Source organism: Narcine bancroftii, chromosome 7, assembly GCF_036971445.1.
Source record: "Narcine bancroftii isolate sNarBan1 chromosome 7, sNarBan1.hap1, whole genome shotgun sequence".
NCBI lineage: Eukaryota > Metazoa > Chordata > Chondrichthyes > Torpediniformes > Narcinidae > Narcine > Narcine bancroftii.
Genome location: NC_091475.1, coordinates 26,699,606 through 26,725,464, shown reverse-complemented (window position 1 = coordinate 26,725,464; position 25,859 = coordinate 26,699,606). Strand labels below are relative to the sequence as shown.

Here is a 25,859-nt window from a genome sequence, read left to right as displayed (position 1 = left end):
AGAAATCTCTTGGTGCCTGCCACATTGACCACCGCCAGTGGGCTGATATCGCCTCAAACCGTGCATCTTGGCGCCTCACAGTTTGGCGGGCAGCAACCTCCTTTGAAGAAGACCGCAGAGCCCACCTCACTGACAAAAGGCAAAGGAGGAAAAACCCAACACCCAACCCCAACCAACCAATTTTCCCCTGCAGCCGCTGCAACCGTGTCTGCCTGTCCCGCATCGGACTTGTCAGCCACAAACGAGCCTGCAGCTGACGTGGACTTTTACCCCCTCCATAAATCTTCGTCTGCGAAGCCAAGCCAAAGAGGAGTAATGGATTACAGTTTTGGAAAGCAACAGATGAACGAACTCGGAAGATTAGGCCTGGAGGCGCAGTCTGTCTGAGTGCAGCTGGCTGTTCTAAAAGGGACATGTGGTTTTCTCTGAGAGAGAGAGAGAGAGAATTCAGTTCTACGGTTCCTCACTTCAACAGGCAGCTGGGACTGGAATGTAATAAGCTGACAAGCTCTTGGAAAAAACCCATTTTGAAGATAGGTTGTGAGTTCCTCGTTCAGCTGAGTCAAAGTCCTTGTGGTCCATACAAGAGGAGATGGCTGGCTGTATAATGTCTCACTTGAAATTAGGGAAACATAAAGGAACTCAGTGGTGACCTGAAAGAAAGAGGGTATCATCTGGAAAACCCTAAGGGGGCAAGTTTCTTTGGCAAGACACTTCAAAAGGAATCAGTTGTGGGTGTCCAACGAGCAACAAATCTCTCTCTAAAAACCATTTATTTTTCAAGCACCAAAGCTTGGTGAAATTCATAAATGTTAAATTCTGTGCACAGTATAAGAATTGCCTGCAACCAGTGAACTTGGAGGAGTGAGAGTGAGATTGGAGTGTGAATCAAAGAACTTTTCTGAACTTACACACACATTACATACATGTGCACTTAGAGTTAAAAGGAGGTAAAGTTGGGTTAAGTCAGTTAATGGTCAAAAAGTTAAAGTTTGATCCTGTTTTCATGTTTAAAGATAATTAAAAGCAACTTTGTTTAAGTAACCATTTGTCTTGGTGAATTTCTATTGCTGCTGGGTTTTGGGGTCCTCTGGGCTCAAAACATGATAGATAACTTCAAGATGAACACAGATAATTTCAGATTTGCTGTATCATGTAAGTTGGAGAAACATTAAATTAACTTTTATTAAATTTAACGTGTTTAATCACATAATGATGCTGACACGTTGCATTAGTTCAACTGACCTAAAAATGTTTTGCTGCTCATTTTAATTTGTACTCAACATTTGATGCCCCTTGTGTCAGGTGTCAGTGTCCAACAATAGTCAGCGAGCATCAGTGGATTCCGGTTGCCCTAATACCACTTTTCCAAGTCCACAGTGTCCTGTTCGTCACTGACTGCACCAAGATCAACAGGGAAGAAGTCCAAGTGCAAATGCAGAAAATGAATTTTCAATGACATATTGCACTTCATCGTTTTTGTGTGCTTGAAGCATATGTTCAATCAGCTGGATGTAGTTTGTAGTGCACAGCATCTGTATATGTGATCTACTTTTATAGCCTGTCTGTATCTATCCTGACTAAACATGCCCAGGCCTAAGACAACATTTGCATAGCACATGGCCAGGCATATATGCCCAGGCATCCTTGGACTGACCAAAACAGCATGCTGTGCTATGTAGACTTAAAATATAACAGGATATCACAAAAATAGGTTATATCGAAAAAAATATGAAGGTGATTTTTGTGACCAACAGCTCAAAATCCATGAAATATATTCAAAAGTGTTCAGGAAGAAAAATCTTTGTTGTCTATTGTAAGCAGTGATCACTTGTAAAATAAGTTGTCTTATTTTTTAAGAATTGCATCAAGGTAACAATAATATCAATTGAATACTGGGTAGCTGATTCTCTTGCTTATTAGAATAAAATTCCATTCATCTTTGAGATTTTGTCAATCCTTTGAGAAGAAATGAATTGAATTTGCTTCTGTATTTCTTTATACAGATCTGTGTATTGCACAAAGAAAGGTGAAATTACAAGAAGGGCCCCTAATTCGAGCTGAAGGACGTCATATAGCAATTCAATGTGAAGTGAGTGGAATTCAGCAATCTGTAGAGCAGAACTTTGAATGGTCTATCACTCATTCAAGGAACCCTACATTGCCAATCCAGATTATCAGCACATATAATTCCAACTTTCCTTATGCTATGTACAAAAGAAGAGTTGAAGCAGGGGAGATCTACATAGAGAGAATCAAAAATGACTCTGTACGGTTACATATTACAAATCTGCAGAAAAGTGATGAAGGAGAGTTTGAGTGCTACACCCCCAACACTGAAAGTACATACTGGGGATCCTACAATGCACTGGTGAATTTGACAGGTGAGGTACTTCTCTTTTCTCTTCAGCTGTGACCATTCCTATTGAAATTATGCAGCAAGGCGGTTTCTTCCAATTAAATATGTGTCAGTGCATAATTGCAACATAATAAAAACCCTGCAAAAGAATTTCAAAATGTAACACCTCAAGACCAACCTTATTTGAAAACAAAGAATACATAATGTTGAATCCCAAGAGCAATACACCCATGAAATTTTATATATATAGCACGAAAAAAAGGTCCAATATTTCTTAATGCAGTCAAAAGAAAAATTCAGCCTATCAGGTAATATCTAAAAAGCAAAATCAATATTTGAGTCCATAATTCATAATGAAGCACATTGCATTTCCCAATTACAAAACCTAGCAGCATGACAAAATACACAAATGTTTAACTGTATTTAATGTTTGAAATTCAATTAAGCAAAAAGCAACACATCATGCAAGATGCAGGTAGGCTGCTTGTAGGAATCTTTAGTGATTTGTGGGAAAAGGTAGAAAAACCACAAGCACATTTACTGGCCACTAAATCAAATGAATAGACAGCTCAAGCAAATTAAGAACAGTATAAAACTTTATTGTTTGTTGCTTGCAGCTCCCCATGTCCCAGAGACTGATGACAATGTGTTTGGTAAAATTAAACCCCAAGGACAGAAATGCTGCTACATTGTACAGCATCTGTATGTATAATCCATTTGTTAATCTGAAAAAGCAATCAGCAATAAGGTTTGTCTTGCTTTATGTGGTCATTAATGTACTGAAAAAATGTGCATGGAGACTGCTTGGACCAAATGGGTGCAGTCAATCAGGTATTCCAGCCTAGTCCATCTTTTACCCAATACCCATGCACTTTTCAGTCAGAACCTTCTGAAATCCCAAGAGCAGTATTCTTGTTCAATTCAGGATATTACAGAGTGGAAAAACTGAATTGTTTGTCAATGTCTCAAGGTAAAAGAAATAAGATCAGGGAACTATTACACTCTTGTATATGGCCTATGTCCTTTCAATATGGAGTCTGCATATCATAATATAACTTGTTCTTGTGCAGTTATTCCAGATACGCTCAGGGCAACATTGGTACCCAAAGTCCTAAATAAAGTAGAAGGTGATTCGCTGGAATTGGTCTGTGAAGTATATAAACAAACACCATACCACACACATGTGGCCGTCACATGGTACCTACAGAAAGAAAATCAGAATATCAGGGTCATCTCTCTAACAAAAGGTTTCACGCTACATGCTGGAGAATTGTACAAGCAAAGACAGAAATCGGGAGATGTACAGCTGGACAAGATTGGAACCACCTCTTTCAAACTCACCATCCACAAGCTGCAGAAGTCTGAGCAGGGGCAGTTTTACTGCCATAGCATCGAGTGGATTCAAGACCAGGACAAATCTTGGCAGGAACTGACTGAAAGACGGACTGATAATGTCACAGTGAATGTTAAAAGCATGGGTAAGGATCATTGATAATTATATGTATTTCTGTATACAACTGCAGTTTCTTGAAGTGCTAGCTACATCCAGACAGAAACATTTAAAGCATATGATATATATGAAGAACAAATATACATATAAATAAATAGATCTTGTTTAGTAAATATTAGAGTGTTAGTGTGAGCAGTTCCTTTTGTCGTTCAGCATTCTCACCGCCCACGGGAAGAAGCTGTTTCACAGCCTGGTGGCTCTGATACTCCTGAATCTCTTTCCCAATGGGAGTGGCTGAAAGATGATGTGCGCGGGGTGGAAGGAGTCCTCAACAATTTTGCATCCCCTCTTCAGGCAACAACCCAGTAGATCTCTTTGATGGATGGTGGGACAGGGGGTACTACAGTGATCCTCTCTGCCAGTCTGGACCTCCAATCCAATTCTCTACATGCATCGCTTGGCATGGTGAAATCATATCGAGAAAGGTCATTTTCTGAGCTAGCCCTATGTGTATTGCTATAAGATTTATCGCTGAAAGAATCAGTGATAGAGTATAAACTTGATCCAAAGTTAGGCCATGCTATTATGTTTTTTATACATATAGGAGAGAAGGGTGAGATTGCATCATTGCCCATCCCCTATGATGGAAACCTCATCCATGATGAGGCAAGAAATAGAGTTTCGCTGCCAAATTTAATGCCAGTGGTGGCTTGAAATTCCAGCTTGAACTGGCAGCATGTGGTTTATTAGTCCTTCAAAGTAACACATTTCTTTGGTGATTTCCAATAAATAAAGAACAAAAAGCAACATGAATGTTATAAGTCTCCAGACAAAGATTTTGTCTTAAAGAGAATATAAACCAAGGTGAAAAGGGCAATGGATGCTGTGGAATTGGAAAGTTCTTTTTTTGTAAACTATCAGAAATGTTTTGGAAGCCACAGTCTGGATTGATATCAGAATATAAGATGATTCCTCCATTCTTGATGATTTTGGGATGTATCTGGGATGTATCTTGGATACATTTGGGAAGCAAACAGTTCAGCTGCTCTTGCCCAGCTAACACTATTTCTAAAAGCAAAGTTAAACATGTCTATCCAAACATGGGCTCGCATATTCAACAACCAGCATGCTAATAGTGGGAAAATGAGAGGTAGTACATTGCTTGGTTGGTATTATGGGGTGTAGGATGCTATTTATCTTTTTATTTTAAATGTTAAATTTAGTCATACAGCATGAGCCTGGGCACCCAAATATCCCAATTAATCTACAACCCCTGTACAAGGTGGGAGGAAACCCACGCAGATACAGGCAGAACATATAAACTCCTTACAGATAGTGCCAGAATTGAACCCCAGAGTGGCACTAACTGCTACCCTAACCTTGCCGCCAGCTAATTTTCTTAAAAAGTAAAATGCATACTTTGTCTTCAAGCACCCTTGATTTTCTTCTTGCAACATTTCTAAATTGAGTTTGAGGTTCTTAACCTCACTGCCCTAAAAATCTAGATCTTCACCTCTCCCCTACCCCAGTCTCTGTCTCAGAATTTCCCTCATTCCCCTTTCACGCCCCTTGTATAGAGAGAGCTAAATACGGGAATCCATTATTTCATTCACTAGGCTATCTAGGGCTTTCTGATGTGAGGAAGTCTCAATATTTATGGCACTTTGAATTGCTTACTTCGAAGTGCAGTCAGTACCAACCGTATGTTGAAAGCTGCACTTAACAACATCACATCTGTACCTTTCAATTATTAGCATTAATTAGCAATTGCAATGCATTAGCAGTTACACTGAGCGTCAGAGATGACTTGGGTGAAGAATTCCACTGTTCATTTACTAAGAAAGTTGATGAAGGGAAGGTCGTGGCTGTCGTCTGCAGGATTTTAGTAAGACCTTTGACAAGGTCCCACTTGGAACTAGAAGACATGGGTTAAGAGTAAAAGAGGAAATGTTTAAAGGGAACATTATGGGGAACATCATGCAGAGAGTGATGGGAGAATGGAATGAGCTGCCAGCTGAAATGGTGAACACAGGCTCCATTTTGGCATTTAAGAAAAATGTGTATAGGTACATGGATGGGACGGATATGGGGGACAATGGTCTGGATGCAGGACAATGGGACTAGGCAGAATAATAGTCCAGCATAGACTAGATGGGGTGAAAGGCCCACTGCTGTGCTGCAGGGCTCTGTTGTCTTATGTGCAGCTTTACACATGCTGATTCATAATGGTAATCCATCATGAAATAGTGTGCAACCTGAGAAACAATAGAATTTTTATGTGGTAGGTCAGACCCTTGTATGGATTTCAGAATGGCATCATTGCCACTGATTATCTCTTTTAGCTTTGGTATCCTTGAGAAATTACAAAAGAGAGGCTTGGGGCACGACTTTGCTGATCTCATTGCTTTTTTCTGATTATTTGGGTAGAACCTTTCTGGCAGTTCCCGACCTAATCTCTATCTGCTTCACCCAACAGATGTTCAGATTTCAAATAACATGAATTGGACATCCTTGACATTAGTCACCTGTACAGGCAGCAGAAATCTATCACTTTATTCAAAGCATTTCCCTTATTACAAAAAAGATGGTCCTAAATAAGAATTTACATGTGTTAGTTTGATTGAACATATTTCCAAGGGCCATATGAAGCAACCATGAGCAATTAAAGGCCCCTTTAATACCTTTCGTGCGCATATTTGCATGTATTCTAAAATTTCCCATATTTTTCCCCCTGCTTACAGTTGAGTTGCTTCCTTGGAATAGCAATTGCAGTGAGTGTGAGCAATGGTGGTAGATTATAAGGAACAATAGTGGATTGGAAAGGTTAAGTATAGTGGGAATGGTCTTGGATGCAGCTCCTCTCTTGAAGTTAGAGACACTGGCCTTTGATGAGACACAGTATTATATTAATGGAGTGTAAATCACTGCTGTTAAGCCTCAGTTGCTGCTGTGATCAGTTTCACATTCAATAGTACTCTCTCGTTTAACTAGGGGGAACCTACTGACATTTTTAACTGCCATAAGATTTAAGCACCAGGTTACACCATTCAGAAGTAAGTTCGAGATGTGCCAATATTGAGTCCCAAAGGTTGATAGGAAGAGCTAACAGGAGCTGCAATGATTAAAATTTACATTCATTGTTTCCTGCTTTTTAGATTCCCAAATCTGCCTCCAAATTTTGCTTCCCATCATCATTAAATGTGTTGTGTTATGCCCTCAACATGGTGATTATGGTCAAATTGTAATAAGCATTGGATTAATCTGATTAATTAACTGGAACTGTCTGAAGTCCAACAGATAGGTTTTTAGAATGGGGCAGGTGAGTGTGTGGAGCGAACTCAGTGAAGTTTCATATTGTAAAAGACAGCCTTCATCATTCCTTCCCCGAAAACAATGTGGGACAAGCAGTGCCATCACTGGGATTCGTTTAGATGGGTACGTGTGATGCACTGAAGGGGTCTGTTTCTGTACTGTATGTTTCGGACTCTGAGTGTGCATGTCCATTACATTTGATTCCACTGTTTCAACAGCACATCAAATTTAGCAATGGTATGTTGGTTTTCCGCCAGGCTAAAGTTATGACGTATACCCAATGTACTAAGTGGACTTGTTTTATTTCCCTGCAGGAAAAGATTTTCTTGCTCTTATTAAAGCCACAGAAGTCAATATTGATGTTGGGGGATCACTGGAAATCACCTGCATAATTAAAGCTCAGAACACTGTAGATCGTTTCTTCTCAGTGGCCTGGTTCTTGAACCACGACGAGATAGTGCGTTTTGGATCGAATGCAGTCCTGTCCTTGCATGGTGAATATGGAATGAGAGAGAATTCAAGAGGGGTGGCAGTCCGAAAGAAAACTGACAAGGAATATATTCTGAAACTTTATCAGATTCAAGTAGAGGATGGCGGGAAATACCACTGTCAGGTGGAGGAGAGTGAGAAAGTTGCAACAGGAGCATTCTCTTCGAAGAAGTCTGAGGAGATTATAGTCATTGTTCAACAGCCAAGTAAGAAACTTAAAAATTAAGTCTTCTTATTTTTGTAATGGTTATGATAGAATAATAGGAAAAATAATGCATTGTGTTCTTAATAAGATCTCCGGTCAGCCATAACGGGAAAAATTTATCTTTGGTAATGAAACAGTGTTGTTTTAATATTCTTGTGATGCCGATGGCAAGAAGGGCTGCTGAAAGGCCTCGGACACTGAAATCTTCCTGATCGTATCAGTGGCTCATAATTTGGAGCTCGGGTTTGCCAGTGGAGCGGACAGGCTGCAGAATTTGAGGGAGTACTGGAAGCAAATCCATGGACACTCCATGTCTCTGAAGGGACTCTCGTTTGCTTATCTTTCTCTTATAGATGGGGGCGTTGGGTTATCGAAGTGCCGCCTCTTTGTGTCACTTTATAGCAAGTGAAAGTTAATGAATTTTGTGACGATAAAGGAATCGGGATACTCTTTTTTACTATCTTGTTGCCCTTCCATCTATTTTTCGCCTATCATTCAAAATGGCAGCAGTGTCGGAGCTGCTGCAACATCAACACTACTGCTGGTGCAGATCTGTGGAGAGTGGAGCCGCGGCGCTTCAGGGTCCAACCACCCAGTCTCGCTGTCAGCTCCACATAGGCTTTAAAAGGCCTGTAAATGGAGCTGATGGTGGTTTTATAAAATATTGCAACCGCAGGTTGCACCCAAGATGGCAGCACCTATGATCGGCAGCAGCCTCGAGAGATTTCAGACACCTGGGGAGCAGAGGATTGGTGCAAAGCACCAGAGAATGAGGGGACAACCCCCTTTTAAGAAGGAGGTGAAAGAGATGACCCATAGGACAGTGATCACGGCAGCCGGCCAGTGAGGGGCTCAGCGGCTGAGACAGCGGGCTGCTGGTGACGAGGTGGAGAACCCATGCCTACTGTGGGCTGCTGGCTACTGAGGTCAAGGGATTCGCAGTGGGCTGCAGACTGCTGGAGAATGGCTCAGAAGGGGTACCAGGTGTCAGAGCTGGGATGTGAGAAGGTGCCAAGGGCACTGAAGGGTTCCTGATCATGTCAGAGGTTCAGATCTGGAGCTCAGGCTGCTGATAGTTTGTTTGGACCGGACTCTGCGGCTGCAGGGGTTGCGGGATCACTGGAGGCAAATCCACAGACACTCAGTGAGTGACTCTGGGGGGAACTCTCGTTTTGCTTCTCTTTCTCTGACTGTAAGAGGAACGTCAGGCAATTTCAGTTGAAGGCGAATCTCTTTGCCTTACAGCAGACGAAAATCAATTTTGTGTAATATTGCATTGTCTTTATTACATGACAATAAATTGAATCTTGAATCTTTATGTAAAAAGATACCTAACTATAAAAAGATTGGAGTTAGTTGATCATAAGTACAATTGATATTTGATGGTTTATCATTGATATATTAAGTTCACCTTTTGATCGTGATGTTATCTAACATTGTCAAATGAAATCTTTGATGGTTTTCTCGACCAAGAGTTTAGTGCCACAAGTACCAGAGATATTAATACCACCCTCTGTTATTTCATAGAAGCCGATCTTAAGGTGGTGATCAGCAGTAATACCACTCAGATTTTGGAAGGAGATTTTCTTCATTTTGCCTGCCACATTCATTCAGTAACAAGCACCAACAGCCAACTCTCTATTATTTGGCAGTTTAAAAACAAGCAGAGCATAATGAGTGATATAATTGAAATGAACCATTATGGTGTTCAAGTTGCAACTAAGCCCTATCATAAACGTATCATTAATGGTGATGTCAGAATGGCAAGAGTGAGATCGGATATTTTCACGCTGGGAATTTATAATGCGTGGACTTCAGATGAAGGACTGTATTCTTGCAAAGTGATGCAATGGGCAGTAAATGGCAACCAAAAGTGGGATTTAATCAAGGAGTACATCAGCAATGATGAGGCAGTGACCATTACATCTCTTGGTAAGCAATTCAATATTGAGTATCTGTGGTAGTTAATTTTAATGCAAGGAATTGCAAGGTCCTCACTTAGGCCTAGAGTGGGTTTTTAATTTGAACTTTCTTGTGAATAGCTGAGTTTCTCCAGCATTGTGGTTTTAATTCAATCACAGTATCTGCAGATTTTCATGTTTTACTTGAGATCCACCTGTTTTTGGGTGTATTTTAAAATTAGCTGAATGAATGCATTTTTGTAGAAAATGAAAGGTTTCTTGTATTTCTTTTAATATTTAAAACCCTTATTTGGGTTTTATGCACTATTTTTAAATGAATAAATTACTGAGTAACCTGAAATCGTTGGATTAAAGCCCTGTCTCCACATGTCATTCACTCAGCTATGGTTAAGATGCAAAGTTACCCTGTGATGTATTTTGTCCTCCTGTGTCACAGGGAGCTGCACCCACAACTTAACTAACCATCCTGTAGATTTACTTGGAAGATTATTATTAAAATCAAACTAATTGTAGGAAAATAACATCAAATCGGCAACAAAGTTCAAGCATCTAATTTATAATGAGTTTGGTTTTGTGTGGAAATACAGAAAAATTAGTATTTCTGCACAAGGTCAAATGCAAAAAAACTGCAAACTTTTGTCACTGGTTGTATGACTACAGTTGGCAGGTGAAGGGGTGTGTTTATGGAGACCCTCCACATTTACACTGCAGAATCCACTCAGTAAACCTGCAACAGCTTGTATGTGGCACAGGGATATATCCATTGATTTCTATGGAGAAGACCAGTTATGAGGCAAAGAGTATTCTTTTCTTTAATTGTTTGAGGTTACTTAAATCCTTTTGTATGCTATGACATTTTTATTAACATTTTTACCACTTGCCTTTCCAAAATGCAACACTTCACTCTTATCCGTATTAAATTCCATCAGCCATTTCTCAGCCCACTCCTCTAGCTTTCCTACATCTCTTTTTAAGCTACTGTTTTCTTCCTCACTGTCCACAATACCACCAATCTTTGTATCATCTGCAAACTTACTTATCTAATTTACCACCCCTTCCTCCAGATCGTTAATATATATAACAAACAATAGTGGACCCAGGACTGATCCCTGAGGAACTCCACTAGTTACCGGTCTCCAATTTGACAAACAATTTTCTACCAGTACTCTCTGACACCTCCCATCCAACCATTGCTGAATCCATTTCACTACCTCCTTATTTATACCTCATGCCTCCACCTTTTTTCCTAACCTCCTGTGGGGAACTTTGTCAAAATCTTTACTAAAGTCTAAATAGACAACATCCACAGCCTTCCCTTCATCAATCTTTTTTGTAACCCCCTCGAAAAACTCTATAGGTTTATTAAGCATGATCTACCCCTGACAAAACCATGCTGACTACTACCTATCAATCCCTGTTCTTCCAAATATTTGTAAATGCCATCCCTCAGAACACTTTCCATCAACTTACCCACCACAGACGTCAGACTCACAGGTCTATCATTTCCAGGTTTACATTTGGACCCTTTCTTAAACAGCGGAACAACATGAGCCACCCTCCAATCCTCTGGCACTACCCCCGTGACCAGTGACATCCTAAATATCTCTGTTAATGGCCCCACTATCTGTACACTGGTCTCCCTGAGTGTCCTTGGGAATACATTGTCCGGACCCGGAGATTTGTCCACCTTTATCTTTTTTAACACTGCCATCACTACCTCCTCAGTTATCCTTATATGATTCATGACCTCCCCACTATTTTTCTTTACTTCAACTGGTACAATATTTTTTTCCCTTGTGAATACTGAGGAAAAGAAATCATTTAAAATTTCCCCCATCTCCTCTGACTTTTCACATAGCCTACCCTCCCTATCTACAAGGGGTCCAATTCTATCCTTCACTAATCTTTTACTTTTAATGTACCTATAGAAACCCTTTGGATTTATTCTTACTCTGCCTGCCAAAGCCTCTTCGTGCTTCTTTTTGGCCTTTCTAACTTCTTTCTTAAGATTTTTTTCTACACTCCTTGTAGTCCTCTTTCAATTTCTCAACACCCTGCTGTTTATACCTCTTGTACACCTCCCTCTTTCTCCTAACCAAATTTCTAATATTCCTCGAAAACCAAGGCTCCCTATGACTTCCAGCCTTCCTTTAATCCTCACTGGGACATATCTACTCTGTACTCTCAAAATTTCTTCTTTGAATATTCTCCATTTTTCATTTACATCCTTTCCTGAAAAAATCATGTCCCACTCAATACTCCCCAAAGCCATTCTCATTCCTTCAAAATTTGCTTTTTTCCAATCCAGAACCTCAACTTTAGGCCCTTCTTTGCTCTTCCCTAAAACTACCCTAAAACTAATAGAGTTGTGATCACTAGACCCAATTTGTTCTCCAACATTAACCTCAGGCACCTGACCTATCTCATTCCCTAACAGGAGATCCAGTATTACACCGTCCCGAGTCGGTTCCTCTATGTATTGATTAAGAAAACTATCTTGCACACATTTGACAAATTCATAATGTATTTTGCAGCTTTAACAGTTGGCTAAGCAGGGGAGGAGGCAATCAGGAAGTCAGAATTTCTTTAGTGTTTTTATATGGGAGGGGTTTACTGTGAACCCTCCAGTTACGGAAACCACTCAAACAAACCATTTGTGGGGGGTTTGGAAGCTCTATTCCAGCTGAGAGCCAAGTCTTCTGGGAGAGTTAACTGTGAAATCTGCACAAGTGAGTTAGTTCGACATAAATCAGTGGCAGGTATGTCAGCTTGTCTGTTGATGGGGAGCTCAGAACCCAGGGAACTGATTTGATGTTACTTTCAACAATTATTGTTCACTTTGGAAACATCAAAGCTTTACTCCAGATTAGTTTAGTTTGAGATTGCCGAATATTCTCAAAAGAACTGGTGAGTTTCATTAATTTCTCTTTTTTTAATGTTTACAGAAAGCATACTGAAAGTTACTGCCATAACCCGTTCACCAACTACAAGTTACTATGGTACATTTTCCATCCAGTGTTACATTCAACCTTCAAGTCTCCGCCATCTACCAGCGTCTGTATCCTGGAAATTTCAACCTGCTAATTCTAATGATAGTTACCATCTTGTTACTTTCTCTTATGACACCTCAATTGTGTGGGGAGACAAGGAAGTTGAGTTCAAAGGGAAAATAACAGTAGAAAAAACGGCGTCCAATAATGTCCATCTGCGTGTTTCCAGAGCCAGTAACCTGGAAGCTGGGAAGTTTTTATGTAATGCAGAGTTATGGAAAAGGCAACATCCAAATGAATGGGTCATGAAAGCCAGTGCAACGTCTAACATAGTGCAAGTTGTTGTTTTTCCCCCAGGTAAGGTACTAGTTCTTTTTTGTCTTTACAGTTTATAGCTGACATTTTGTAATTGGATGTTAGATTTATTTTTAAAAAGAGTTTGATGATTAAATAATGATATTACCCAATGCAGATTTAATTAATTCTAGATTGGTACAACAGGTTCAAGGTTTTCATTGATCTGCATTCTTTCTGCCAGTTTTTCACACTTCATTCTCTCTCTTTCTTTCATTTAATACTATTACCTAAAATGTTGAGAATTCCATCTATCTTTGAATAATTAGTGAACTTGGATAAGTGGCTTTTCTCTCCCTTCTGTTAATAAATGTTGTGAATAATTGAACAGAGATCCAGGTTGCAACTTCTCTGTTATGCAACCAAAATAAATATGACTTGAGTGATGCAATAAGCTTAAATGCTACAAAAAAATATAATGAAGGTATAATCATGTAATATTTTCTCCTTTCGTAGTAAGTCTCTTGCAACTTGCACAGCAAGAATCAACAACACGAAAGATGATTAATGACATGGTTGAACTCGATTGTCAAATTTTTGCTCAAACTCAAAATGATTCTCAGTTCTCGGTCACTTGGTTCTTCACGAAGTCACAGAGACAAAAAGAGGACATTATTCTGAATATTGATCGTAATAATATTGTTCAGTACTATGGGGAATTCCAGAACAATGATCAGAAGAGGAAGAAATTCCAAGTTGTGAAAACTTCAAAGGACCTTTACAAATTAATTATAGAGAAAACGGATGTAAATGATGGAGGGAATTACTATTGCCATGTCACAGAATGGCTTTTGGACCCCAACAACATTTGGTACAACGTGGGAGACGCTGTGTCAGCAAGGACAACTGTTGAAATCCATACACCAGGTATCAAGTTTCATAAATTTGATTTATTGGTTTTAAGGCTGCACGTTGTTTCTTTTACTGCAATAGAGAATAGGTTGCACTTATTCAATTAAGTTGCGTAAGCATATTGACCATTTGTGGAGAAAAGAAATATGACCGCAGATTCGAAAGGAACAACTTTTTACCTCTTGTGGTTCTAAAGATTGCTGCATGACTGTAGCCTGGAAAATATAAAGCTTCTATGTTGAAACCAGGGAAATCATTGCAGTGTACTTTATCCCAGTTTTCTGAAATATGCAAAATTGCATTTTGTAAGTTAATCAGTTTCCTAAGTGGATAAGCTGTGGTATTAAAGTGGAAAAATAATTATATGCAATCAGTTAGGGGAGTGGAGCGAAGAAAGAGGAGTGTAAGAATTTTAAAAAAGAAATACACCTTGTCAGCCATTCAAAGAGAATTTTTCATTATCTTCATTAAGGAAAGAGTGGTGAGCTAGATTTTAATTTCATGTTGTTTTCTGGCTGTAAATCCCTGACTTTCCCCATGTCTTTGATTACATTCACGTTGCCCACTGGCACCTCTCTGAGCATTGATCACCCTGTCCACCTTTATTTTAGTCTCTCGTTTCTGACCTTGTGGACTTTCCTGAGCCCCTGGCTTGGGTGTCCACACTTTACATGAAGATGAAACGGTGTATCTTTGATTGCTGAGCCTTGGCTGCTGTAAGTAAACCAAGCAGTGGTTGTTTTTTTTTAAAAGTAATGCAATACCGAAGTCATTCCGAGGAGTTCAGGAATGGTAGATGTGCAGGACAACTGAAATAATTTTGTGCTAAATCCACATTATGCAAACAAAATTACAATTGGCATTCTCGAAGCAAGCAATTCCTTGCACAAGATATGTTGGCAACAAGCAGACAATTACACATCTCCTTCATAGCACCATTATTAGATTGGTTTTTTGGGTTTGCAAATTTTTAGCTCTTTTTTTTGCTTTATCTTTTTAGATAATGGTGAATTATAGAGATCACAAGGGACCACAGGATAGTTTTAAATGATCAACTAAGCATAATGTTGATAAAAAAAGAATACTTGGATTGTAATAAGTAACAAGGAACATGAATAGAGAGCATAGCATGAAGGAGCAGTGCAGACCCTAACTCTACTGTTAGCTGTGATACTACAATGGATTTACTTAGGTAATATCAGGATTGGACAGAATGAGAATCAGGGACAATGATGTACAGTGCTCTCCATAATGATTGCGACAGACAATTTTTTCCTTTATTTGCTCTGTGCTCTCAGTTTTAAATTTGTAATTAAACAATTCACATTTAATTAAAGTGCACTTTCTGGATTTTATTCCAGGTTATTTGTTTACATTTTGGTTTGACTATGTAGAAATTACGATTTACATTCTGTGACAGATTATAGATATGTTTTTGAGAAATATTTGGGGTAGGTTTTTTAGTGTAGGTCATAAACAAACACTTCAAAACAGATCTCATTTAAAATACTGGAGCTCTGCTCAAGCCAGACAGGGCGGCTCCTGGGGGCCTTTGCAAAAACTTTGGCGAGTGCCCAAGAGACTTCATTAATGGATTGTTTTGAAAAGCAACAGATGAAAGAGATCAGAAGGGTCATTTGGAGCCGCAGGCTGTCTGGAGTGCAGCTTGCTGTTCTAAGAGGGTCATGTGGTGTTTGCAAGCAGAGAGAGTTGAACAGCTTTTTTTCTCTGAGGGAGAGAGAGAGATCAGTTCTTCAGTTTTACAGTCAGCAGCAACAGCTGGGACTGGAACAGGACAAGCTGCCAAGCTTGTGGAAAACCCACATTTTAGTTCAGTCTGGTCAAAGCCCTTGTGGTTTATGCAAGAGGAGAGGACTTGCTGCCTAATGCTTCACTTGAAATAAGGGAAACAAAAAGGAACTCTGTGGTGACCTGAGAGAAAGAGGTTATCATCTTGAAAACCTTGAGGTGGCAAGTTTCTTCGGCAAGACACTGAAGTGGCTGGTTACAAGGAATCAGTTGTGGGTGTCCAATGAACAACAAATCTCTCTCTGAAAACTGACAAGAACCTTCCTGAGTGGTAACCATTTACCTTTCTAGCACCAAAGCCTGGTGAACTTCATAAATGTTAAATTCTGTGCACAGTATAAGAATTGCCTGCAACCAGTGAACTTGGAGGAATGAGAAGTGAGATTGGACTGTGAATCAAAGAACTTTTCTAAACTTACACACACACACACACACACACACACACACACACACACACACACACACACACATATACACACACATACACACATACACACACACACACACACACACACACACACACACACATTACATACACATCTTCTTAGAATTAGAAGGGGGTTAAGTAACTTAATAGTGATAAGATAAAATGTGATCATGTTTTCATGTTTAAAGATAATTAAAAGCAACTTTTGTTTAAGTAACCATTTGTCTTGGCAAATATCTATTGCTGCTGGGTTTTGGGGTCCTCTGGGCTCGTAACAATTCCCTCATGTTTAAGGCCAAACATGCGGTGCAGTTTCTATCGATGCATAGCAGGCTTCACCATTTCTTTATATTTTGCTGGTTCGGCAGGTGCAAATCTACATGTTTTTGATGATAACAAACATGAATCGATCAGTGAGGATGCTGCTTTTGAACTTGAGTGCCTTATTATTAACCAAACACAGGCACAGTCACAGTTTTCAGTGACTTGGTACTTCCAGAATGAGGTGGATCCTAAGGCACCGTGGAAAAAGCTTCTCCAAAGTGACCGTAATAACATCCTCAAGTACTATGGAAGTTTGCAAACAAATTCTCAGAAGTTAAAATTTCAAAGTGCCAAGGTTTCCAACAATAACTACAAGCTGATGGTACAGAATGCTGCACCTAGCGACAGTGGTATTTACTTCTGCGAAGTAGAAGAATGGGTCTTGAGCTCCCAGAATCAATGGGCTTTGCAAGGAAGCAATCGGTCTGGACTAACAACCCTGCATGTTCAAACATCAGGTAATGAATAAAATATTTTTACCAGAATCAACATATTTCATTAAAAGCTCCCTCTTTTAGAACATGACCCATCTGTTGAGAACTATCATGACAGCATCCAAAAAAGGGAATTTTAACCGACATGTTTTCTCAGTTTCCCAGACGCAATGAAGGGTCTTTAACCTGAAATGTTAGTTCTGCTTCTCTTTCCTCTGAAGCTACCTGGTCTGTTCCATATTTTCCTTATTTTCTGTTTCTATTTTTTCTATTTTCTATTTTTTGTCATTTTTTTTTCTATTTTCTATTTTTTGTCATTTTTTTCTATTTTCTATTTTTTGTCATTTTTTTCTATTTTCTATTTTTTGTCTTTTTTTTTCTATTTTCTATTTTTTGTCATTTTTTTTCTATTTTCTAGTTTTTGTCATTTTATTTTAATTTTGAAAAAGCAATCTTTATCTGCATTTGGCATCTAGCTAAAATGAGTAAAATTCATTCTATAAATGATAACAGGCTCTATGTAAGTATTTCATCAGCAAAAAAAAGTATTTTGGGAAATTCTGAAGTAGCTGAATGCTGGGCAAATGCTTTCATTGTCCTCTGCCTTGAGTACTATTGCTTTTCTCGCCAACTCTCTTATTTTATCCCATCTTTAATAAGCTTTAGTGTATTAGCTAACCATAAAATTATACTCAAAGCATACTTTGAATGAAGAAACTCTTTCTTGGAATAATTTAATTTTCCAAATTAAAAAATCTGTGATGTATATTGAAAAAGAGGAAGTTGTGTACCGATTCATGAAGCACAGAAGTGGCCCATTTGACCATGTTGGGATTTATTTTCCAGTTGGGACACCTCCATCTTCCCTTTTATAATTGCATATTATACTCTAAATGTAATCTAACTAAGATTCAAAACTAATTTAGCTTAATGCCTGTGCTTCCATCTCTCAAAAGAAACATAGAAGCTTAGTTCAATTTCATTGTGGTCTTATTGACAGAGATCGTGATTTGAATATTTATTCTGTAAAATCTCAGAGTTCATTTAAATTCCAAAAACATATGCAGTTTCCTTTCAGAAGAAAGAGCTAATGCGTAATAAATATGTAGACATTTACTTTTGCAAATTGTATGTCTATTCTGCAAGATGGTTCTCGTTTGTGAATTACCCCTAACTTTGCACTAACCCATTCAAACAACATGGTGTCATCCCCAAATTTTAAAATTGCATTTGGGAGTCCAAAGTCTAACCCAACTGCTATCTGCCTGCCTTGTAACTAGCTAGTTATCTATTCTGATTCATCTCCCCTAATTATTCATGCTCTGACCATACTCATTTAGTTTGGATATGGAACCTTTTCAGAAACTGAAATGGCAGCCTTCTCTACTTTTGCAATTTCAATGAATTAATTGAAGTTGAACCTAACTCTGTGAGAAATTAGCATTAATTGTTTTTTGTTGTTGTTTCTGGTTGCTTCTATTTTCTTCAGAAAGATTCCATTATTTTTTGTATCACTGAAGTTAGACTAACAGCACTTTTATTCTCTGGACATTTCCTGTTTCCCTTTTTCATACATCACATTGTTCAGGCCCTTGGCATCTGTTTGAAACTAATTATTATACATGTGTAATTGTGTCGCTGTTAACTATTCCTTGGATTATTTTAACATTGAAGTAATCCATTCAGAACAAGATCTTTGAATGTCTTCATATGATTTTTAAAATTAATGTTCCTCTATTAATTTTAAATATAATTTTAATCTCATGTTTTAATGTCATGTTTGTCTGATCAAACTCTCTGATAAATACAGCCTAAAAGTAATGATCTAATGTCACTGTCATGGTCTAAATACAGTCTGTGACTTCATCTGTCCATCTGATAGTGGCCTAATAGTACCCCAACATTTCGTTTCATTGTTGTCTGTAGAATCTTCCACTCATTTAATATTTTATCCTTTGATAATTCCATTTTTCTTCCTTGCAGTCCTAGTTAATTAAAAAATGTTTTTCTAATCTTTTGTAATCTCTCTTATCATGTGCTCCCTAACGTGCATTGTTTGGCTTTTTCCCTCTGCTGTTTTTTTTTCCTTTTGCATCTTTATTTGCCCATGGTGCTTCATTAGATTTTAAATCTTTTAGCAGTATATGCTTTCCTAGGCTCTGAAAACTTATTTAAAGATTCCCCATTGTTGCTTCAGCTCATTGTTTGCCAATAATGTTCTGCATTTTATTTAGCAGTATCTAATCTTGTCCCTCAGCATTGCTTGTTTCCCAATCTCGGACCTATGTCCTCAATAATTATCTTAAATCGTGCTATATTATGGTCACTAGGACTTAAATGTTTGCCTCCCTTTTACTTATGTTACCTGTTGCTATTCATTCTTCATTACTCAATCCACCAGTGAATCATCCAGGTTTTCTACATGAGTACAAAGTGCAGGTAATACTCAGCAGGGCAAGGAGAGAGAAACAGAATTAAAATTCTAGTCAAGGACCTGTCATCAGAATAGGAAAGTTAAGGAAAGAAGGAGGGAGGATGTAAGAACCTCAAGGTAGGTCTATGATAAGTGGATGGCAAGAGAGCTGAAATGACTAGTGGGGCAATTGTGCAAAGTGAAAGAGGGTGGTCATATTGGTGAAAGAAGTCCTGTGCTAATCGTAGGAACTCTATTCCCAGTATTTTAAGCCAATTAGTATCAGGTCGCTGGAATCCCCTCTGATTATTCCAGGTATTTCACTCAATTTGTTGACATACTTAATTTACATCACATTGGCTTTGTTTTTATTGGTTATGTGGCCTTGTTAGTTCCATGTCATTCAATCTGTTCTATTATTGAAGTACTGTCAATATTGGTATTACCTTGGGGGCCACCAACACATGACTCAAGGCCCAAATACGTTTTCATTGGCTTTTGGCACATGATTGATTTACTTGTTTTATAATCTCCACTTGTAATGCACATAATTATTCAGAGCTCTTTATAACATTGAATACTTCAATATTCAGTGGTACTTCTCTGCTTTAATTATGTTACTGGGCTTGATCTAGGAAGTAAGATATAATAGGATCATTGACATTAAAAAAAAACTTTGTGTGTGTGTGTGTGTGTGTGTGTGTGTGTGTGTGTGTGTGTGTGTGTGTGTGTGTGTGTGTGTGTGTGTGTGTGTGTGTGTGTGTCCGCTAACTGAAAAGATGTAGAGCAAAAACATGAACTACTGAAGCAACTTGGTGGGTCAGATAGCACCTGTGGAGGTAAAGGAATTGTGGACAGGACTCTATCAGGTCTGACAGTGTGAAGGGGAGATGGCCAGTATAAAGAGGTGGGAGCTAGCAACCATTAGGTGGATTAAGATGGAAAGAGGATGATAGACAGAAGAAGCCAGGTGGAGATAATGAGCAGGGAGGCAATAAATGGACACATAAAGTGCCATAGATTATAGAATCTGATAAGAAAGGAAGGTGATGAATGGAACCAGATTGGAGCATCGTGGTGAGTGGATGGGAACAGTAGGGGGAGGGGATAGAGAACCCAGTGGGTTGAGTACATGGGTGAAAGACTGGTGGATCTAGGTTGGGGAGGAGAATATACCTGGGTTACAGGGGAAGAAGGATTGGAAAGAATGGGTGTGCGAGAGGACTCAAGTTGTTCAGAGGGGAGAAAAGGGAAGAGAGGAGGTACCTGGTTACCTTAAATTGGAGAATTCAAGGTCCATGCTGTTGGGTGATATTCTAACTAGGCAGAAATCATTCCTATGGTTTGTATTTGGTCTCTCCCTATTGTGGAGCTTTGCTAACTCCTGATAATAGAACTCCTTCATTTTGCGACTTGATTCTGCCTTGGGGTTTGATCAATGAAATGATTTTCTTTTTGATTTAGTCAATGTTCTTGTGGTGTTTTCCCACATTCAGCCTTTTTTTTAAAAAAACCCACCTTCTATCTGTGCAGCTTTCTCCTTCTAGAAGAAGCAGACATGTTTATAGGTGAGGTACCGTTCTGTCAATAGATCCAGATTAAAGGATTGTCTACTCTTGAAAATAACAACATATGTAAATCAAATATAACTGCTACTGTGATAGCTGCTTAGGGATATCTGCTTTACCTGTCAGATTGAGTCCTTTTGAATGAAACAACTGGATTCCTTTGACTTGTTACCCTGACGTCTGCTTTATCTGCTTCTTCCATAACATTGCTATTGGGCAATACTTTAGGCCAGTTACTTGTTAGTATGTTATCTGATTGCCTTGACATTATAACAGCAGGTGATTTTATTTCTTAAATTTTATAAACTTCCTAAACTTGTTCCTTTTTAATGTCCTGGCCATTGCTGGCAATATCGATATTTATCATTCATCCTTAACTTCTCCTGAGAAGGTGTTGTTATTTTTCTCGTAAAGGTGCTGTTGAGCAGGCCCAAAGCATCAAATACTATTGTATCACCCTTGTACTCGAAAAGGTCTTTTCTTGGTCCATTGTTCCAGTGCAAAGTATTCAAAACAATTCCATTCAGGCCAGGTCTGGAGCTAATAGGTGAGGTGGAGGTGGGGGGTTTGTTGAGAACAAAAAGGTTAGAGATGAAAACATAGTTATATATTAGAATAGAGATTAGCACAAAAGTTAACTATTGCCATTCATTAGTAACAGGGTCTAGAAATGCTAGTCCTGTTCAAGTTGGGTGTGAAATGGTCGTTGTGCGGGGGTTAGGGTTTCAGTCATTGGTGAATTGGGGGAGATTCGTTCAGGAATCTGGTGTATGGGAAGGTTGAATCAGTGGAGTGCGAAGGAGTTGGGACAATGGGAGTCCTGAAGGATGTTTTTTTAAAAAAACGAGTCAGAATATCTTGATTTTTGTTCAAGGTACTGCTGAAGAAACTAGTTGATTGTCTGAATTTCTGGTGAAACTTATTCCACAAGTGGGACCTGGCAGAGTTTAAGCTACTGATCCAAAGGAGGATTTGAGAGTTGTTACAGATAAACCTCTTGGGGATCGAGATCAGCAATGCCTGCTTAGCATGAAGAGAGAGAGGTCCAACTCTCCCAGCCAGCTGGGTTTTTTTCTGAACATCTGTCTTTTTCTGTCTGCATCTGTTTGGCTGGCTTCAACTGAGACTCCAGTCTTGTCTCAGAGCAAAGCCTCCCACAAGACTAGTCAGTTTCTGGATTTATAATACAGTTTGGTCACAACTTCCTCTGTTGGACATTCTGCTGTGATTATACTTGATTAGTTTGTTGACTGCTGTTCTGAATTCTGTGAAATTTTCGTGTTGATTGTATAAATGCATCAGTGTCTTGTTTTGTGCATCTATTTATTGGTGAAACAATAGTCAAACATTACATTAACCCGAATACAAACGTTATGATATGAACTAGCCATGGAGCTTTGCTCTGTAGTGATGGATACAATTCAAAACCCCGAGCAAGTACTGATGATTTTTTTTCTCTCATGGGACACTGGTTTGGTTCCAGGTCCTCCATTCGAATGATGTGCATGGACCAGCTATCTGGATATTTTGCAATGATGCCAAATGATGCTTATCACGTAATCTCACAATACTGTGATGTTGAGCGGACTTGTCTGCAAATGGCACGGATCATTTGTCCTGAGGCAGGGCTTTACGGGGAGTGAATGTCTGGATTCAAGCCGCTTTCAACCCTGACGTCCTCAACTTACAAATAATATCCTGCAAGGATGGGGCTCGTGGATAAGGCTTATTCATCAGATATGTTGGTATGCGGACTGCACTGACAAAACACATCAGATGTACAATAATTAGTCGCTGAATGATTAATGGTGATCTCGAATAGAAAATGTCCTTGATTGAAAATATGTATTCAGGAACTGGAAGGGTGAGATTATAAGATTTATGATTTGTTGTTTCAAAGAACTTTACCCATTGTAACTTTATTTTGTCCTTTATTTCTAGATGTTACGCTTTACTCAAAGGCATGTGCTTCTCCAACCCTCTTCTACTTCATATTTGTCTACCCATTTATAATCTTCATTGCTCTTATCATTGTTGCTGTGTACTTTTACTGGAACCCGGGAAAACCACAGACATCTCCAAAAGAAAATAGTCTTTGGACACCGATTGAAACAATCTTTGCTGATCCAAAGACCGAAGGGGAGGCAAGTGTGATACAATGTACTGAATAAATTATTTTTGTAACACTCCATTGTTGCTGAAGGAACTGCATCAGAAATAACGAAATACTTCGTTGCTAGGGAAATGTTCACACAAGTGATCATCCAAATGGAATGTTAAAATGATCAAGAAATCTGAAACTATCCACTGTCATCATCTTAATTTGACCATTAGCGATGCTTGCCAAATGGGAAATGTGTAGAGACATCTCCGCCGGTTGTCCGTATACACTTAAGAGTTCATCTTGCCTCCGGTGACTATAATCTTAGGCTGACAGACACTTTAGGTGGATGGAGAATGTACAAAGTCAAACAAAGGTCTATGAATTTTTATGATGTTTTTATTGTTTGTGTTTACTGCTTTTTAATTTTTATATTTTTTTATGGAGAGGTTTTTAAGATGTACATTTTTTCAGTCACCTGCTTTAAACATGCAGAGTGCCAGTTTTTAAATGAGAGCAGGCGGCATCTGGTGCAACTTCTATTGGAGAGAGGTGCTGTGCGTGGCTATTAGTGGAATCCAGAGGAAAGCTGTAAGTGCAGGGAACTTTTTGAAGGGATTTGAAGATGACTTCCCCCCCCCCCCCCCCACTTATTTTGGGTAAATTCTTGATGTTTTTGCCTAAGTTCTTTGCATTAAAACCTGTCAGGATTGTTTGTGCAGGTATACCATCTGCATAAAACCCAGGCATTTGGGTAAACAGCAGGACCACCAAAACTACAGAATCACGACAAAGCATAGAAAATGCTGGAAGCACTCAGCAGGTCAGGGAGCATCCATGGGGAGAGAAACTGAGTCAATATTTTTATTCAAGCTTCCTCCATCAAAACAATAAAAGAGAAGGAAAATTAGTATGTTTTAAGTTGCAGAGAGGGGCCCTTGGTTCAATAATTATTTGTTTTCTATCTGCAGAGAAGTCAATTTGGTTTTGTACCAGAGATACACCTGATGTCTAAGTGCTGATTTAGACTTGGTTTTCTCAATCCTGCTGCAATCCAATCTGATTCCATGTGATCATCTTAAGAGTGAAGAAGCCAGGGGCCTTATTAAAGTTTGGAAGTGAGAGTCCTGTGACAAGGATGGGTCAAATGAGCAGTACCTGTGACACATGCTCTACTTTTTTGTGAATGGCCCATCTAGTTGTCCTCAAAGGGACTGAGCTAACAAGTAATCTAGTTTTTTTAAAAATCAGAGCTTTAGCATGGGTGTGGTTTGAGATAACTGATGGGTTGAGTGAGAGGTGTTTGGTTGAATGCCTTGGTGTCCCGGAGCTGATGTGTAAATGAAAGTCTTTTGGAGAAAGAAAACGTGCATCTTGCTAAGAATCAGATTAAGCATTCATTTCTCCAGCAAAAGAACTTGGGCCAAAAGGTTATTTTGTGCAGCACAACCTTTTTGTGTTCCAAGAGAGTGATGTGATATTAGATGTGATTGTCAAATATTCCTGGTCATCTGTATATGGGTCAACATGTTCCAGAAATCCAAGAGCACCAGCCTTACCCTCCCTAGTAAGTCTGAGAAAGCAATCCTCTTGCAGTGACATATCCTTTAAGAATCCAGCTTTGTATTTGCTTTCACTCAAACCCCCACTCCTCCATACTGTGTTTCCAGGACTATGTTTGGGTATCCATTCCAAATCCTTCCAGCCCGAGTGCATCTCCACCCCTCCTTTATCCGATTCTCTGGTGCCTTTCACTGCTTCATTCTCCATTGATAATTCTTCTGATGCCCTGGCTGTTCCTGCAATCTACCATCTCCTGGCTCAAAGCCCTATTCTCTCTTTACCCCCACAGTCCTCTTCTACCCTCTGCTCCCATGATCCTCATTATAGATTTCCTCCACTAGCTCCACAATTGCATATCCAGTTAAATCCCTGTTATCCAGAATTCGAGCAATCGGCAGCCTCAAGCAAGAAGCAAAAGAATTGTGGAAAATAAATAGGTATAAAATACAAAGTTTAAAATCCACACGTCTCGCCATTAGTTCACCGATCGCACAACCTGAAGCAACTGGTAAATTCACTTATCCGGCATCTATCAATCCCCAAAGGTGGCAGATACAAGGGGTTTTACTGTATTTTCAAGCATGGGCCCGATTCTATTCTTGAAATAGAACTTTGTGCCAAACGTTCCCACCCCCACACCTACTTTAATGCTCTTTTTTGGTCCAGAATTTTGAAGTGTATATCATCTGAAGTGTAAAGAAAGCAAAATTGCTGCCTCAGGAGAGTATTAAATGAACTCCAGCCATTGCAATTTGCATCTGATTTTGTATGTCTGCAAAATTTGATATATATGGTCTGACTGTGACTTTACTGAAAAAACAATCCATTTTGTATTGCTTCTAATTCAAAATGTATGATTTCCCTTGTGTTTTAAAGGGAACATTGCTGTAAATTTTCATCTTGCAAAAATAAAGTGAGAAAGTGAGTTTGATTCTGCCACTTATGTTAGGGAGAAAGATATTATTGTGCAAGGCAAGTGAATAATGAAGTGTGGGAATAAACATGAAATATGTGCAATTATTTTATGATATTATTCATTGGACAAAAGAAGTAACTCTGAGCTCAAGCAGAGTATCTGAGCTGCTGTGCCGAGACCTCTTAACTACAATGGAATAAAGAAATGAAACACAGTGACAAATAATATTTTATAAATACCCTTCAATGCTTTGTGATCTTAGCAAGCCCAATAATAACCAGAATCCAGAGCAAGTCTCTGATCACACATTCAAACAGAAGGAGTTCTGTAATGGGAATAGCTCTAGCTCAGATGTCTTGAACTTCTGGTGT

The 25,859-nt window shown here is 39.0% G+C and overlaps 1 protein-coding gene across 4 annotated transcripts in view; it reads left to right on the top strand.

Annotated features, from left to right (window-relative positions):
- Nucleotides 1–25,592, top strand: part of LOC138738634 (immunoglobulin superfamily member 3-like) — a 43,483-nt gene extending 17,891 nt beyond the window's left edge. The window contains exons 2-10 of one of the 4 annotated variants that reach the window (XR_011341638.1): nt 2,007–2,384; nt 3,430–3,837; nt 7,436–7,816; nt 9,343–9,747; nt 12,683–13,084; nt 13,538–13,948; nt 16,538–16,951; nt 22,392–22,653; nt 22,850–22,931. Coding sequence is in view for 3 of the 4 variants with exons in the window: in XM_069889222.1 (XP_069745323.1) it covers nt 2,007–2,384; nt 3,430–3,837; nt 7,436–7,816; nt 9,343–9,747; nt 12,683–13,084; nt 13,538–13,948; nt 16,538–16,951; nt 22,850–23,079 (3,029 nt within the window). In the remaining variant the exon portion in view is untranslated. Of the gene's footprint in view, nt 1–2,006; nt 2,385–3,429; nt 3,838–7,435; nt 7,817–9,342; nt 9,748–12,682; nt 13,085–13,537; nt 13,949–16,537; nt 16,952–22,391; nt 22,654–22,849 lie in introns of all 4 variants that reach the window. The other 3 variants (XM_069889222.1, XM_069889223.1, XM_069889226.1) reach the window with 3 other exon arrangements.
- Nucleotides 25,593–25,859: the final 267 nt, after the last annotated feature.